Raw genomic sequence first — 14,586 nt, 5'->3', positions numbered from 1 at the left:
AATAGAATATCTGCATGCATTAATCTGCCCTCTTTTGACTGACAGCCCACTTCCAATTATGATAACTTCTTAAACTTGGAACACTTTCCACTTATGGTCACAACATTGAACTTCTTCTCTCCCCAGAAATGAAACATTTTCCGGGAAAAAAAATTTTCTACAACTTATGTAACACTCATAGACATGGGTATGTCTCACCGCTAGGGAATAAATATATTTTAGATTGTAAAGTTTATAACCAAAACGTACTGAACTCTGTCCAAAAACAACAACATATTAATAATAGACCAGATTATTAGATTAGTTATTACAGATAATATTAAAATTATTATTTTTTTATATTTTTTTAAACAACGGTGGAACAAACTTTAACTAAGAATATAAAAAAAATCCATCGTACTTTTCTTCCGAATATGCTTCTAGAAAATGGATTTATTAAAATAGTATTCATGATTTGATTAAGAGGAAAAGAAAACTTTACAAAAATAGGGGGAGAGATTCTTTTCAGTTAATATCTCTAATTCCATAATGAGAAAGGACAAAACAAAAATTGTAATTATCGCATATTTTGAATAATTAGATCCTTTCACACAGGCTCAGGCATGGCCGCCCACCCTAACAGGCTTCTCTATCTACACCCTTATAGGACAAACTTCATTATCATCTCAATAAGAAATGATTAAAAAAAGGACAAGAAACTTCACATGCTCCTTCTACTTTAGTTGTACACCAAGCTTCAAATTATTTTCCTGAGAAAATCAAATGGAAAGAATATTAAAACTTGATAATCTCATTCACAAATGACTTGATTATAATTGAAAACTTACCAATAGATCTTTTACAATGGAGAACTGCTTCGTAAATGGAGATTTCCGAATCACAAGATTTTCGCCAATCATCTGCAGAGTAAGCTACGCTTACTCGTGGAGTTGTTTCTGCAGAATATACCCTGGTGTTGTTCATTACACAAACTCTTGCATCAACAGTTTCAGCTTTAGAATTTGATCTGTGCCCACGTATTCTTTGATATAACGGCAGAAGAAAATCCAAATATTTCTGAAATATTCTCCTTGATACTTTTCCACATCTTCTCAAAGAGGAACATCTTCTCTTATAAGGTGGAACCACGAGTTTTGATCCATGCAAAGAGGTAGAAGGCAAGGTTAGAGATGAATGTGATGCCTCATATGCCTCCAGCTTCAATCGATCAACAACGAGAGGCATTACATAACCATTGGAAAAGAGCTCATCAGCATGAACAAGAGCAAGAGGAGTTTGTGAGCTAGGGAAATCAAACTTGAAGTCCTGGGAATTTCTAATGAATCTCTTCGATGGCGGCATTCTTGGGTCCATCTCAATGAAGGAAGCTTCATCACATGCACCCTCAAGTGAGGCACTAAGGGAATTCTCAAGAGTTTCTAAAGATGGCTTCAAGTTTACTAACCAACTGTATGAAAAACTTTCAATTGAAAGAGGCTGGGAAGTTTCCATGGCTGCTATACTATTAAGATATGCAGAAAACTGAACAAGAAAAATCAAGGGAGAAAGGTAACGAGGTGGAACATATCTCTACCATATTTATACACCTTAATATCATCTTTCTAACAGTTATGTATGTGGTTGCCTGGCACAAGACAATCAATTTTAATAATTGAAAAGGGCAAAGGAGAAAAGAAACAAATATGTGAGCCCCCACAAGCCTCCACTAATGTGTTGTTGCATCGCAAGTCTACCCTACTTTTTTCTTTAAACTTCTCGAAACATGCCTTCTACCACTACTAAATTATAAAATTTAATTCATACTTGATCAACAGGAATTAAAAGAAAGAAAATATACTTACCTGCTTATTCCATTATTCTATTAAAAGCAGCCTCTTGAAACAAAGAGAATAGTCTGATTAACATCCCATGCTTTCGAAGAAGCTAAGCAAGTTCATGCACAGACTCCATCAATTATTGAAGCTGCTCCTGGAACAAGAATAAAGAGAATACGAAGGATTCACATTTATCTTAGCAACTAAAATTCTTAATGCTTTAGAACATATTACAAAAAAATATATAAAAAATAATATAACTTCCTCGATAAAATTGATAATATCACATTCACCTTTGTTTTGTCAGAATGTTTATTAATCTATTGATAAATTTTTGGGCATCACTGGTTTGAAAGGATGGCTTCACCATTCTGATGCTTACATTCTAACCACTGCCCTAAAACCCCAACCTAGAGGATAAACTACTTTAACATAACACTGCAATATAAAATTACAACTTAAATGCTCTACGTACAACTAAAGAACATATAAATTTTATTAAATATGAACAGGCACCTAAAGATTCTGAATAGGTGTGTTTCAACTAAATAAATCATGCTAGTGATTTTAACCACACTCCAAATTAGGTAGAAAATTTGAGTGACCTTAAACTGCTGCAAGAGTTACATCAAACTATCATTATAAAACAGTAAAAATTGACTTATGAGAAAAAGAAATCTTTCGTTCACTACATCTGATATATTTTTTTCATCAAGAGAGAGCTAGAGGTGCAACTCTTGGTGTGAAAAGAGTAATGTCATAATACCATTTGAAAAAGATTAACAAAATGCAATTTCAGTTTCCAGTTCTGGGCAAAAATGTAAACAGATAAAGATTCTCAAAGCCCCTCTCATTCATTGCAACATCAAAACAAATACACAACAAGACATTGGACATAAATTCCGTGACTCAGTAAAGAAAATAGATATATTATTAAGATACCTATGTAGCTATAATCCTGTCCTTGACTCAGTTAAAGTTATACATCTGAAAACTCAGAGGAAAGCAAAAATAACAGTTAGTTCTCTTGGTAAGGTTTTTCAAGGCTTTTACATCCACTAAAGGTCTGAGTGGTGGTGAGCTCAAATCTGCATAAAACTTAAATGCTAGAAAAAGTAACGTCGTTATCATGTGACAGTACTAATTATTATTTACAAACAATATACAAAAACAAAAATAGTAGACAAGGGTCCCCGGAGCTGTTGGAGAATGAAAATGACATTGACCAAGGTTTCTGGGACAGAAGCCAGATAATGATTGTGACTTGTAAATAACTGGTCCCCCCCCTCCATCAGATCATAAAGGCAATTACAAGAGTTCATAAAGTTGTTAAGTTCCAAATAGAATGTTGTTCATTGCACAAAAATATTTATCATAATGATGAAATACAAGTATAATGATAACTTAATGCACTGAATTACACAACTTTTCACATATACAAAGGCATAAATCCAATTAATGATAAGGTATAGTACTGAGCAGTCTAAATCTTGCTATATGTAGAAAAGATACACCACAACATAGTCTGTACAAATGTCTAGTGGCCAACACTAGGGTTAAGTAATTGGCCCTGACCAAGAATTATAAGACTAATTCATAGGCTTTAACCTGTCTTCTAAAATTAATAGTTGCGAATATCTTCCCCTAGATAGTGAGGATGTATCAGAGACTGTAAATGCACAGTGACGAGAACTGATGATTCTGAAAAGCACCTAATGTCTACATAATGAAGCTGTAACATTTTTCCAACTGAATGGAATACTCTATGATTGCATTCTTTAAACTGTCCTTCAACAGTCAGAATTCACCAGATGATATCATACAGATATACTGCCATCAGCTAAATAGAAAGGATGAAAAGGGAGAATCACTTTTTTTTTAACCTTAATTTTCTCATAAAAAGACTATGGCATTCTCTGTGACATGTTGCAGATTGTCGTTGGAAAAGGACAATACCTGAAATTCTCACATCATAAACAACACATGCAATGGGCCATGACCTGGTAGAACACCTGCCACGATAAATTTTGGTAAAACCCTAGTTCCCTAAAGACCACCTCCATTATTGAGTAATGGAAAGCCAATGGTGAGTGACAGCTAATAAAAAAAGTAGAGAGAGCAAATTATTTGATAACCTCCAGGAATACAAAAGGCATTCCACAACGCAAGAGCATTGATGCCAACAAGTTTCTTGATCGTGCAAAGACAGCACCCATGACCACCCCAAGTAACACAAGTGGTAGCATATTCTGCATATTATAATGTGCCAAGGCAAAAGCCACTGAACTCACTAAAATTAAGCAACACACAGGCATGTACTTTGTCAATGAAGAGAGAAAGAACCCACAATCTCCTCCCAAATGGGAGCACAAACTGAAAACAACGCAAAAAGTGCCAGTGCCATTGCTACCAGATCTCATGCAACAATTGATTGCTCAAAGGTTGAGACAGGAACAGGTGTCAGGAGATAAACAGGTAACAATTCAGGTTGACCTGTGAGAGCTGGTTGACCAATGGAAATGTAAGGCAGCCCAAAGTGACATCAAGCTTCCACTTTACATTAAGGCTAAATCTGAACCAATCAGATGGAAGGGGTTAAACCTTGAGAAACAAGGGCAAAGGATTGCAATCCCAATGAGACCTTCAGCCATATCAAACAAGACGCTGTACAAGGCTTGCCCTCTTTTTGTCAGGGACTTATCTCCAAAATTCTGCAGTGTGAGCAATGAGTGGAATTACCCAAGATTCTACTAACCCGAATGAGGCAATCCAGAGGAGCATAACCTGTGACACCACAAAATCTAACTTCGCTATTTTTTCCCTAAATTTCTCAAAAATTAAGTTCAAAGTTCTATAACATGGTTAAACCTGTTATGGTTCATTCAAACACTAAAGACATGATTTCATCAGGCACATCATGTAAATTTTAACATGAAGAATGAAGACTTTAAAAAGTATTTAGCAAAGAAACATGACAACCTAAAATAGATCCATTAGATCCCTTTAAATGATAATACACTTCAAATTAATTCTTATGAAAATTCATTCAACGAAAATGAAATAAAGAAGAATTAGAAGAAAAACTGATAGCACCATGTTACAACTAGCAACACCACCATAATTATTGTAATTTAGAAATTTTTTGATATCATTTATTTCTGTAAAATTCAATTAAACATAATTAATTAACCTATCTCCAGTGCTATCAACAGCAATTAACGAAATAATAACTCCCGCATCTTGTTCCATGTGTTTCCACTTTGTTGTGATTGTGATTCCCTTTAATGCTCTAATTTCTGAGTCTTTTTTCTTAAAGGAAAAAAAACAATGGATATAAATTTTCATGTGGAATAGGAGATGTTCAAAATTAAACTAATAAATATGTTGTAAGTTGTCCTTGCCAGCATGTTAAAAATTAACACAGAATTCATGCTTGTAATCTGACTGAAATATTAATCCACCATCACTAAGTGTTTTGTTCTCAAAATTTGTCCCTAGAAAAAGGTGAAAATAACACAATTTTTATTAATTCGTAATCTTTTAATAAAAGCTCACTTTTTGTTCCCTCAACAACAAGAGTCTCAGTATGTCAGCAGATTATTTGAATTACTACACAGACATGATTAAAGATGAATTGAAACCGCACTACAAAATTTCTTCACATTGGTAAATAGATATAAATATTATACAGAATCCTCCATTGCTAATAGACTTAAGTTGCAGCACCAATTACAATTTCAGACCAACAAGTACAGACCAAATGCTTATGATAAGAATTCAGTAAGCATCACAACCCATTAAAGTGGAGTGGCATTTAATATTTTACAAACAATTCATAAAAATAAATACTAGATAAAGTTAACATTGGTTTCTTTTCAGAACATCTCTTTTTATCTAAATGACTTAAAAATTTCTTCACCTGCAGAATGGTCTTCACTGTCCATGGCATTGTCAAAGATCGGAAACTAAATAATGCATATGTAACGTAATAGATAGACAAAAACAAGATCCTAAAATAATGCAAAACATCTAACCATTGTATCCTATATAAATAACTTACATAATTAATTAATTTGTTCCCGTGCCCAAAGGTAAATTTGAGCAAGTTGAGCCCGAACAGAGGCTGGTTCGAACTTGGCTGTTTGCTCAAATCCAAAAAGTCTAGTTACAGCTCAAACTTGAGCTCACTTGAGCTGGTGATGATGTCATTAGAAAAGTTGTCAAAAAATGCTGAAGAAGAAGAAAAGTAGTCAAAGATGATGAAGAACAAGAATCACCAGAGAAAATGAAAAGCTACAAGAGAAGATGAATCTGCTAGCGACTCAATGGATAGTCAGCTCCATTCGAACTCAAGCTGGGGCTACCCCAACTCAAGTACAGCCTAATCAAACCAAACACATAGCCGAGACGGACACAGCTCAACTGGGATCCAGCCCTAAATGCCCAACAAATTGGGCACTTAGATGGACTGGTAGAGAAACCTCAATGTATAAGAAAGATCATTTGGGTTCATTCAAATATAAATTCCTAGCGAACAAATAACTACGGTTTATGCGTTCAATGGTGGAAATCAATGTATTACTAAAATTGTAAAGCACAATGCCAAAGTTTGCCTTTTGAAGACTTGAAACCCTGTCTTCTCTCAACACAGTTGAATGACCCAATTCAACTTTATAAGTTCTTCCTCCAGTTATTTTCAAAAAACTAGGACTTGGAAGAAACCAAAAACTACGAGTCTCCTTTTCAACATGAAATTCATAATGATTTCAGGTTTACATCTATTTCATCGATTTGCTTGGGATTAAAGAACTGTGCGTATTCGAATCATAAGACTTGTAAACAAATGTGAAAGGACAGGAGAGTAACCATAAGAGCTTACATGATTTGAGAGACGTAGAGAGAATCAGTGCCAAGTAAGCTTCCGTTGGGGCGAAAATGGCGTTCTTGGAGGCTTCAACACCCGATGCAGATAATTGGTAGACGGCGAGCAAGAGAGAGTGTGGGAACATATTGATGACACGTGGAGGCACTGGATCGGTTGAAATCCGTAAGTGAAAATTGGCTAATTTATGCATCTAATAGGAAATCAATGGACAAGGAGATTGGTATCCGGTGTTTTGACCGTTCTGGAGACAGAGAGAATGTAAATCGAGTTACCATTTTCCTCGAATCTAACTGCCACGAGAAGCTTGCTATTTAAGGACGGCGTTTTTGAGGTGAATGCCGTAGAGGAGGAAGGTCGACGGAGTGACTAAAGAGGAGATGAATGTCGACAGGGTTCTCCGACGCAGTCGCTGGATTTTTCGGTGCAGTCCCATCAGTCTCATATATTTAATTTTCCCCCCGTCATACTCTCATCCAAACTCCACAAATTTTATTACTACAGTGCAACCCATACAATCGCTTTCACTTAGTTTAACCCTAATTAGTAAATACATGAACAAGAAAAAAGAGTGTAAAAATTATATAGGTATAATACGACAAATGATAAAAAATATGTTTGTAAAAGAAGAGTCATAAAATTCGGATACAAAAAATATACAAAGCTTATATATACGACTTTAATACGACACATTATTAATAATACATATCTAAAATTATGACAATTTCAATAATAATTTTAGTATTATTCATATATCTCCTACTTAAAATCAATATAACAGTTCAAATATAAAATATTCAATTGATTATTAAATTTAATATAACATAATATATAATCAAGATTCAACCATCACCAAAATATCACAATTTGTTGATGTTTGAATTAAGAAAATTTAAGAAAATTAAACGAGTATGAGAGATCCATGGAATATAATCATAGTGCCATTAAAAATGTAAAATACACTTTAGGAATTTGGATGATAAAAAGGAATTTGAGTTTTTTGTTTTATATAATTACAATATTACAGAAAAATACATATTTAATACGAAAAATGTATAAAAGATGTATTTAATACGTTTTCGGTTTAAAAATTCAGAACAACGTGTTCAAAACACGAATAATTCGTATTTTTACTAATTAAGAGTTTATCATAAGAGAGCATTTTAGTATAATTAAATTCCTATACCCTTTTATTATAGTCAATAAATTATAATAATTATTTATACAATTAATTTTACTAAATACAATAATAATTTATATAATTAATCTTTATCATATTTTTGTGACTCATGTCACACACCATACTAACTCAATGAAAAATTTGAATCATAAATCCTAAACTAAAACAAATCTTTGGTAAATAATTCATTGTTAGCTAACATACAAAATAACAATCTTCATCCACTTTCGCTTACTTGACATTAGAGTTGTAAATGAGAAATGTTATTTGTAAAGCTCAACTTAATTATTGTCGAGTCAAATCTGAGTGGCTCAAGTAAGTATTATACTCTCATTTCTTAGTTTGGTAAACTTGTAACTCAATGCAAGTATAATATCGTTAAAACCTTAAAGTTTAAAATTTTAGTATAATAAATTTTATCCGGTTCACTTAGCTTTTCAAATTTGCATGTACAAGTTACATGATTTAATCGTAATATCTTTAGTTGAGTTCGAGTCAACAACTTATATCTCAAGGTTGAACTAAATCACTTACTTGAAACTAGGGCTTCAAAAAAGACATGTTGTTTATAAGCTACAAATAGCTTGGCTTAGTTGTTATCGAGTTAAGCTCGAGTAGTTTAAATATTATACTCTCATTTTCCAGTTTGGTGAGTTTGCGGCTCAATTCAAATATAATATCATTAAAATTTTTTAAAGTTTAAAATTTTAAATTTATTCCCCTACAATTCTATATCTTAGGGTGATAATCCACCGCTGAACTTTAAAAGTAAAAGAATAATGAATTAATATACAAATTATAAGATTTAATTGTAATATCTTGAGTTTGAGTCTGAATCAGTAAATCATATCTCAAGATTGAACTCAAGCTAAAAACTCTTAAACTTATCAAACTCAAGTTCGAATTTTATATAAACTAAATCAAGCTATGCTTGAGTCTAGCAATACCAAACTCATATGTTGTTGATGACTTTTAAACCTATGGTTGGTACTAGGGCTGGATTCAAACCGAGTCAGCTCGAGCTCGGCTTGATCGAGCTACTCGTCAAATTTTCTAATTAAAATTTTTGATACAAAACGATGTCGTTTTGATCAATATGTATTAAAACGACATCATTTTGATAATGAAAAATGAATCGAATCAAATTCGAACTGATCTTAACCGAACTCAAACTCAAACTCAAGCTAATTATATATGAATTGAACTGAGTTCGAGCTCAACTCAGTTCGAATCTAACCCTAGTTGGTACTCTCATCTTTGCCACTAATTTGCCTTTGGGGGCTCCTCTTTCCTTTTTCCATCATTCCAAATGGAACAAACATCATGCTGGCCAGCCCAGAAGGCTTTTACCTCTAGTCAGAAGGACATGATTAGTTTTTACTGTTTTATTTATAATATAAAACTAATATTCTTTTGAGTGACTCCGGGCATAGAGTGAATAATGCTCCGTGAGTCATCTCTAAGTGCATGATTCACGGCGATTACGACGATAATATAGAATATTAATTCAAGGACCTGACCGAAGACTCCAAAAGTGGGAAACACATGTTAGTTACAATCTAAATTTTAATAAAATTATATGTTTGTATTTTAATATAAGTAAATAAATATTTAATATATTATTATATAATTAAATATTAATATTAAATTATATAATAACATATTAATTATATATTTAAAAGTATTTATATGTAATTAATTTCTATGGATACTATACCGTGGCTCATACTCTTATCTGCGTGAGACGATTTCTTAGAAAAGTAAGTTAAGCTAGACAATGATGACAATATAAAATCATTTTGAGGACTTGATCGAAGACTTATAATGGGAAAGAGATGGCACTTAGGCTAAATGACTATGCCCCATCCGAAACTTTGATGAAAGACAAAAATGGCAACAACATAAGGGAAACAGTTCTGCTAGAAACTTTATAATATTTTTAGTTTTCATAATTATTAACAAGAAATAGATAAAAAATTATAATATTTTCGTCTTCTCATTGAGAAAACATCGTTGTTTCCCGGAAAGTAAGTGGAAAATAGACATCCGGCCTCTAGATTATTATACATGAAGCAGTATGCATGGATCTGAGCTAATTTTCAGAGATAATTACTCATTGATAAGCATTGTTGTTTCTGCTTGATCATTATGATGGCTATGTCAGGTAGAAGGCTCCCTCAACATCTACTTCAAGCTGTTTTGATTCTGTTCCTTTTCCAGCAAAGAGTTGCGGATTCCGACGTAATTCGTTGCAGAGAAGAGGAAAAAGAAGCGCTACTCGAATTTAGACGAGGCCTGATAGATAGTTTGGGCACTTTCTCTTCTTGGGAAAGTAAAGATAAAAAAGATTGCTGTGAATGGGAAGGAGTCCTGTGTCTTCAAACCGGTCATGTGTACGGACTAAAGCTTGCTGAACAGCTATTGACAGGTACCATTAATGCTTCTTTACTTCATAAAATGCATCATTTCGGCTTTCTAGACCTTAGTTACAATAATTTTAGTGGGAGCCCAATCCCTGAGTTCATTGATTCTGTCAAAAACTTGAAGACCCTTCGTCTCTCTTATGCTGGTTTTAAAGGACCAATTCCCCACAGGCTTGGAAACCTTTCCAGGCTGCAACTTCTTGATCTCAGTGGCAATGATGGTTTATATAATATTGGAAACATTGAGTGGCTTTCTCATCTTTCTTCTTTAAGATATCTTGACTTAGGTGACTGCGATCTTTCTAGAGCAGATGATTGGTTTCAAGTCATTAATAAGCTCCCATTTCTCAATGAACTTCGGCTAGCTTGGTGTCGCCTTCCAGAGATTACGTCTTGGACTCCCCTGAATGTCAATGCTACTGCATCTTTTCTGAACCTCGATCTTACTGAAAACAATGTAACTAATTCAATATATCCATGGTTGTTCAATGTCAGTAGAAATCTTAACGAGATCAATCTCAATTATAACCTTTTACAAGGAGAGATTCCTGAAGCTTTGGGACATTATATGGTTTCTCTTACCAGTCTCTTTCTAGTGTCCAACGAACTAGAAGGTGGGTTTCCAAAGTCCATCGGAAATATGAGTTGCTTGCATGCAGTAGACTTGTCTTACAATAATCTTATAGGACAACTCTCTGGGTTCATTCAAAATCTATCTGGTGGATGCACAGAGAAGAAGCTGGAATCATTGTATTTATCAGGTAACAAAATCACTGGATCAGTGCCTGATTTTACGAGATTTTCATCCTTAAAAAATTTAGGACTTGGACAAAATCTGTTAAACGGAACCATTTCCAAAAGCATCGGACAAATGTTCAATCTTGAAATTATAGATCTTGGTCACAACTCCTTGAAAGGTATCATTTCTGAAGAATTTTTCTTAAACCTTTCCAAATTAGAGATTTTGGACTTATCTCACAATTCTCTTGTTTTGGAATTGAGAGATGATTGGGTTCCTCCTTTTCAAGAAATTTATTCTCTATCTCTTGCCTCCTGCAACATGGGGCCTCATTTTCCAAAATGGATCAGAATTTTAAAAGAGTCTGGTGTGTTTTTAATTCAACTTGATATCTCCAATGCTGGCATCTCAGATACAATACCTGATTGGATTTGGCCTATGTTCAAGTATTTAGGCTATTTCAACATCTCATACAATCATATCAAGGGAAATCTCCCAGATTTTTCTTTACTAGATCCAGCTCTAGATCCATATCAAGCTTTCCAAATAGATATGAGCTCAATCCATGTTGAAGGACCGATTTTATCACTTCCATCGAGTGCATCATACATTAATCTTTCTGGAAATAAGTTTTCAGGACCAGCTTCTTTCATATGTTCTGCTTCTGTTGAATATCTGACCTATCTTGACCTCTCTAATAACCTACTATCAGGAATACTTCCGGATTGTTGGGCAAAATTTGAAAGTTTACTTGTTCTTAATTTGGGAAATAATGCCCTCTCTGGAAAAATTCCACCGTCGCTGGGCTCGCTGCATAAAATTCTTACGTTGAGATTGAGCAGTAATAACTTCTCTGGAGAGGTACCAACTTTCAGCAACTTCACTAGGTTGAGAATTTTAGATCTTCAGCACAATGCATTATCTGGAAAGCTACCTGAATGGATAGGGGAGAGTCTTCCAAGTTTACTTGTTCTTAATCTAGGATCTAACAGATTCAATGGGAACATACCTTTGCAGTTGTGCCATTTAGTAAATATTCAAATCCTGGACCTTTCCTTGAACAATATCTCCGGAAGTATACCCAACTGTTTCAACAATTTCACGGCTTTGTCTGAAACAACAAGTTCCCATGTTGCCATATCCTACGTATACAATGGACTATACTCAGGGGGAGAGCATAAGTATATCGACAGCGTATGGTTGACATGGAAAGGAACTAAATATGAGTACAAAAATACTCTGGGGTTAGTGAAGTACCTTGACCTTTCCTGCAATAAAATGATTGGAGAAATTCCTCAAGAGATTATGAATCTGGTCGGATTGATTGCCTTGAATCTATCCAGAAACAATTTAAGTGGACCAATCAGTCCCAAGATTGGTCAGTTGAAATCTTTGGATTTCCTCGATCTCTCGAGAAATCGATTTTCTGGTGAAATTCCATCAAGCCTTTCTCTAATAAGTCGCCTCGGTGTTATGGATTTGTCATACAACAATTTTTCAGGGAAAATTCCAACAGGCACTCAACTTCAGAGTTTCAATGCCTCCGTGTATGAAGGGAATCCTGGACTGTGTGGCCTCCCACTCCCAATAAAATGTCCTGGAGAAGAACCAGCACAAGCTCCATCTACTATGAAAGGCAAAATTCCGGAAGATGGGTTTATAAGCCTTGGGTTCTACGTAAGTTTGAGCCTTGGTTTCATTGTAGGGTTCTGGGGAGTTTGTGGCAGTCTAGTGCTGAGTCAGTCATGGCGACATGCCTATTTCAAGTTCTTGGGTGATATGAAAGACAGGATCTACGTAACAGCAGCAATAAATTTTGCCAAACTGAAGCAAAGGTTCAATAACTAAATGGTAATACTTGGTTTAATAGTTGATACGTGTGCAAGTTATTATGCTTTAACTTTATCTGTAATTTGCCTTTGAACTTGTTGATTTGTTTTGAACTTGTTGATTTGTCTAGGACTTCATGGATGGACGTCATTTTTGTCTTTGCTTTGGAGAATTTTTTTAACATCACTTCAAAATAAATTATGAAAGGGATAACAAAATTTAAAGATTTCAAACTATCACTTTTTTTCCTATTAAATAAACTGAATTTTTTTTTTTTTTCTATTTGAAAGATTGAATTTTTAAATTTTTTTTTGAAGGGACAAAACATTCACTATTAACTATTGATGGATAAACTACTTTATCATGACACAACAATATAAAATTACAACTTATATGCTCTACACACAATCAGAAAACATATAAATTTTATTAAATATGAATAGGTGTGTTTAAATTATAGATATCATGCTAGAAATTTTAAATTAGATAGAAGAATAGAGTGAGCTTAAACTGCTGCAAGAGTTACATCAAACTATCACTATAAAGCAAGAAAAATTGACTTATAGCAGAATAAAAGTGCACTACAGGACTAAACAAGTATTAGCCTGCATACTGGGTGAGTGTTAAAAGGAGGACCATTTTTTACAGCATTTCGGTAAATAAACATTTACCAACCTGGAAAACCTCAATATTTCCAGGAACTTTGCATTTTGACAATCCACAAATTGTTTGCCTAATGGCTTTGAAGCTCCAACCTATATTATTAAATAAAAAAATGAGATGTACAAGAATTTTACGTTAATGTTGTTGTTATAAAAAGATATAAATATATATCTTTTGGATTTTTGAGTGAAACACAAAGACAAAACAAGAATTGCATATGAGAGAATTTTTTTTTTTTTTGCCTACATAGATCAAAGAAATAAAAGATATTATCAAGATTATTGGGTTTTATTACAATAATTATTTGAATAGTTATTTATCTTGTATTAATTCAAAATCAAAGAGTATGGGATGGTTTTGGCTAATAAATAATTTAGGTGTTTTTTTTACGGTTGATCTCAAGTTTATAATTAACTTGAGAGTGATTATAATTAACTTTTCTTAATAATATTTGAAATTTGACCTATAATTTTCCCCTCAACATTGGAGAGTTTTCAATATAAATCCTTTGTTTTTATTTGTCATTGATTTATTTCATTTCTTGCATACAATTAATATTTTTTTGTGAATGGCTTAATTAATTTACATAATTAGATTTATTCTTTGTGACCTCAACACAAATGAATGAGAAAAAGAAATATTTCATTCACTACATCTCATATATTTTTTTTCATCAAGAGAGGGCTAGAGATGTGAAAAGAATAACATCATAATACCATTTGACAAAGACTAACCAAATGCAATTTCTGTTTCCAATTCTGGGCAAAAATGTTAAAAGAAAAAGATTCTCAAAACCCCTCTCATTCATTGCAACATCAAAACAAATACATTGCACGAAAATTCCAAATAGAATGTTTTTCATTGCACAAAAATATTTATCATAATGATGAAATACAAGTATGACGATAACTTAATGCACTGAATTACACAAAACTTTTGACAGGAATGAAGGAATAAGCCCAATTAATGATAAGCTATAACAATAAATTTATGTGTACCTTTTTGGATATATAAATAAATACATACTAATATATGTCATCATGTAATTATGTGAT

At 33.4% G+C, this 14,586-nt stretch overlaps 2 protein-coding genes and 1 pseudogene across 4 annotated transcripts; 1 reads left to right on the top strand and 2 right to left on the bottom strand.

Moving 5' to 3' along the window:
- Nucleotides 1-414: 414 nt before the first annotated feature.
- On the bottom strand, nucleotides 415-7,169 carry LOC123225955 (probable membrane-associated kinase regulator 6). Of its 3 annotated transcripts, none has more exons than XM_044650339.1 (3): nucleotides 6,694-7,169; nucleotides 828-1,968; nucleotides 415-749 (listed from the first exon to the last, which is right to left on the bottom strand). In XM_044650339.1, exons 2-3 carry the CDS (start codon nucleotides 1,489-1,491, stop codon nucleotides 742-744), a joined length of 672 nt encoding a protein of 223 aa, XP_044506274.1. In that variant the 5' UTR covers nucleotides 1,492-1,968; nucleotides 6,694-7,169; the 3' UTR covers nucleotides 415-741. The 3 variants fall into 3 exon arrangements, with proteins under 3 accessions (XP_044506274.1, XP_044506275.1, XP_044506276.1); XM_044650340.1 differs by lacking the exon at nucleotides 6,694-7,169 and adding an exon at nucleotides 3,698-3,820; XM_044650341.1 differs by lacking the exon at nucleotides 6,694-7,169 and having other exon boundaries at nucleotides 828-1,521; nucleotides 1,842-2,692.
- Nucleotides 2,845-5,063, bottom strand: LOC123225638 (annotated as a pseudogene).
- Nucleotides 7,170-10,027: 2,858 nt separating the features above from the next.
- Nucleotides 10,028-12,905, top strand: LOC123225637 (receptor-like protein EIX2). The gene has a single exon (XM_044649736.1). The coding sequence runs from the start codon at nucleotides 10,028-10,030 to the stop codon at nucleotides 12,884-12,886; it is 2,859 nt and encodes a 952-aa protein (XP_044505671.1). The 3' UTR covers nucleotides 12,887-12,905.
- The last annotated feature ends 1,681 nt before the right edge of the window (nucleotides 12,906-14,586 follow it).

This window comes from Mangifera indica, chromosome 9, assembly GCF_011075055.1.
Source record: "Mangifera indica cultivar Alphonso chromosome 9, CATAS_Mindica_2.1, whole genome shotgun sequence".
NCBI classification, from domain to species: Eukaryota; Viridiplantae; Streptophyta; class Magnoliopsida; order Sapindales; family Anacardiaceae; genus Mangifera; species Mangifera indica.
Note: the sequence above shows the minus strand (reverse complement) of the source record. Positions and strands in the feature narration are given on the sequence as shown.

Coding starts and splice junctions, on each gene's coding strand:
- LOC123225955 (XM_044650339.1), bottom strand. CDS start 1,491: ATGGAAACTTCCCAGCCTCTTTCAATTGAAAGTTTTTCATACAGTTGG.
- LOC123225637 (XM_044649736.1), top strand. CDS start 10,028: ATGGCTATGTCAGGTAGAAGGCTCCCTCAACATCTACTTCAAGCTGTT.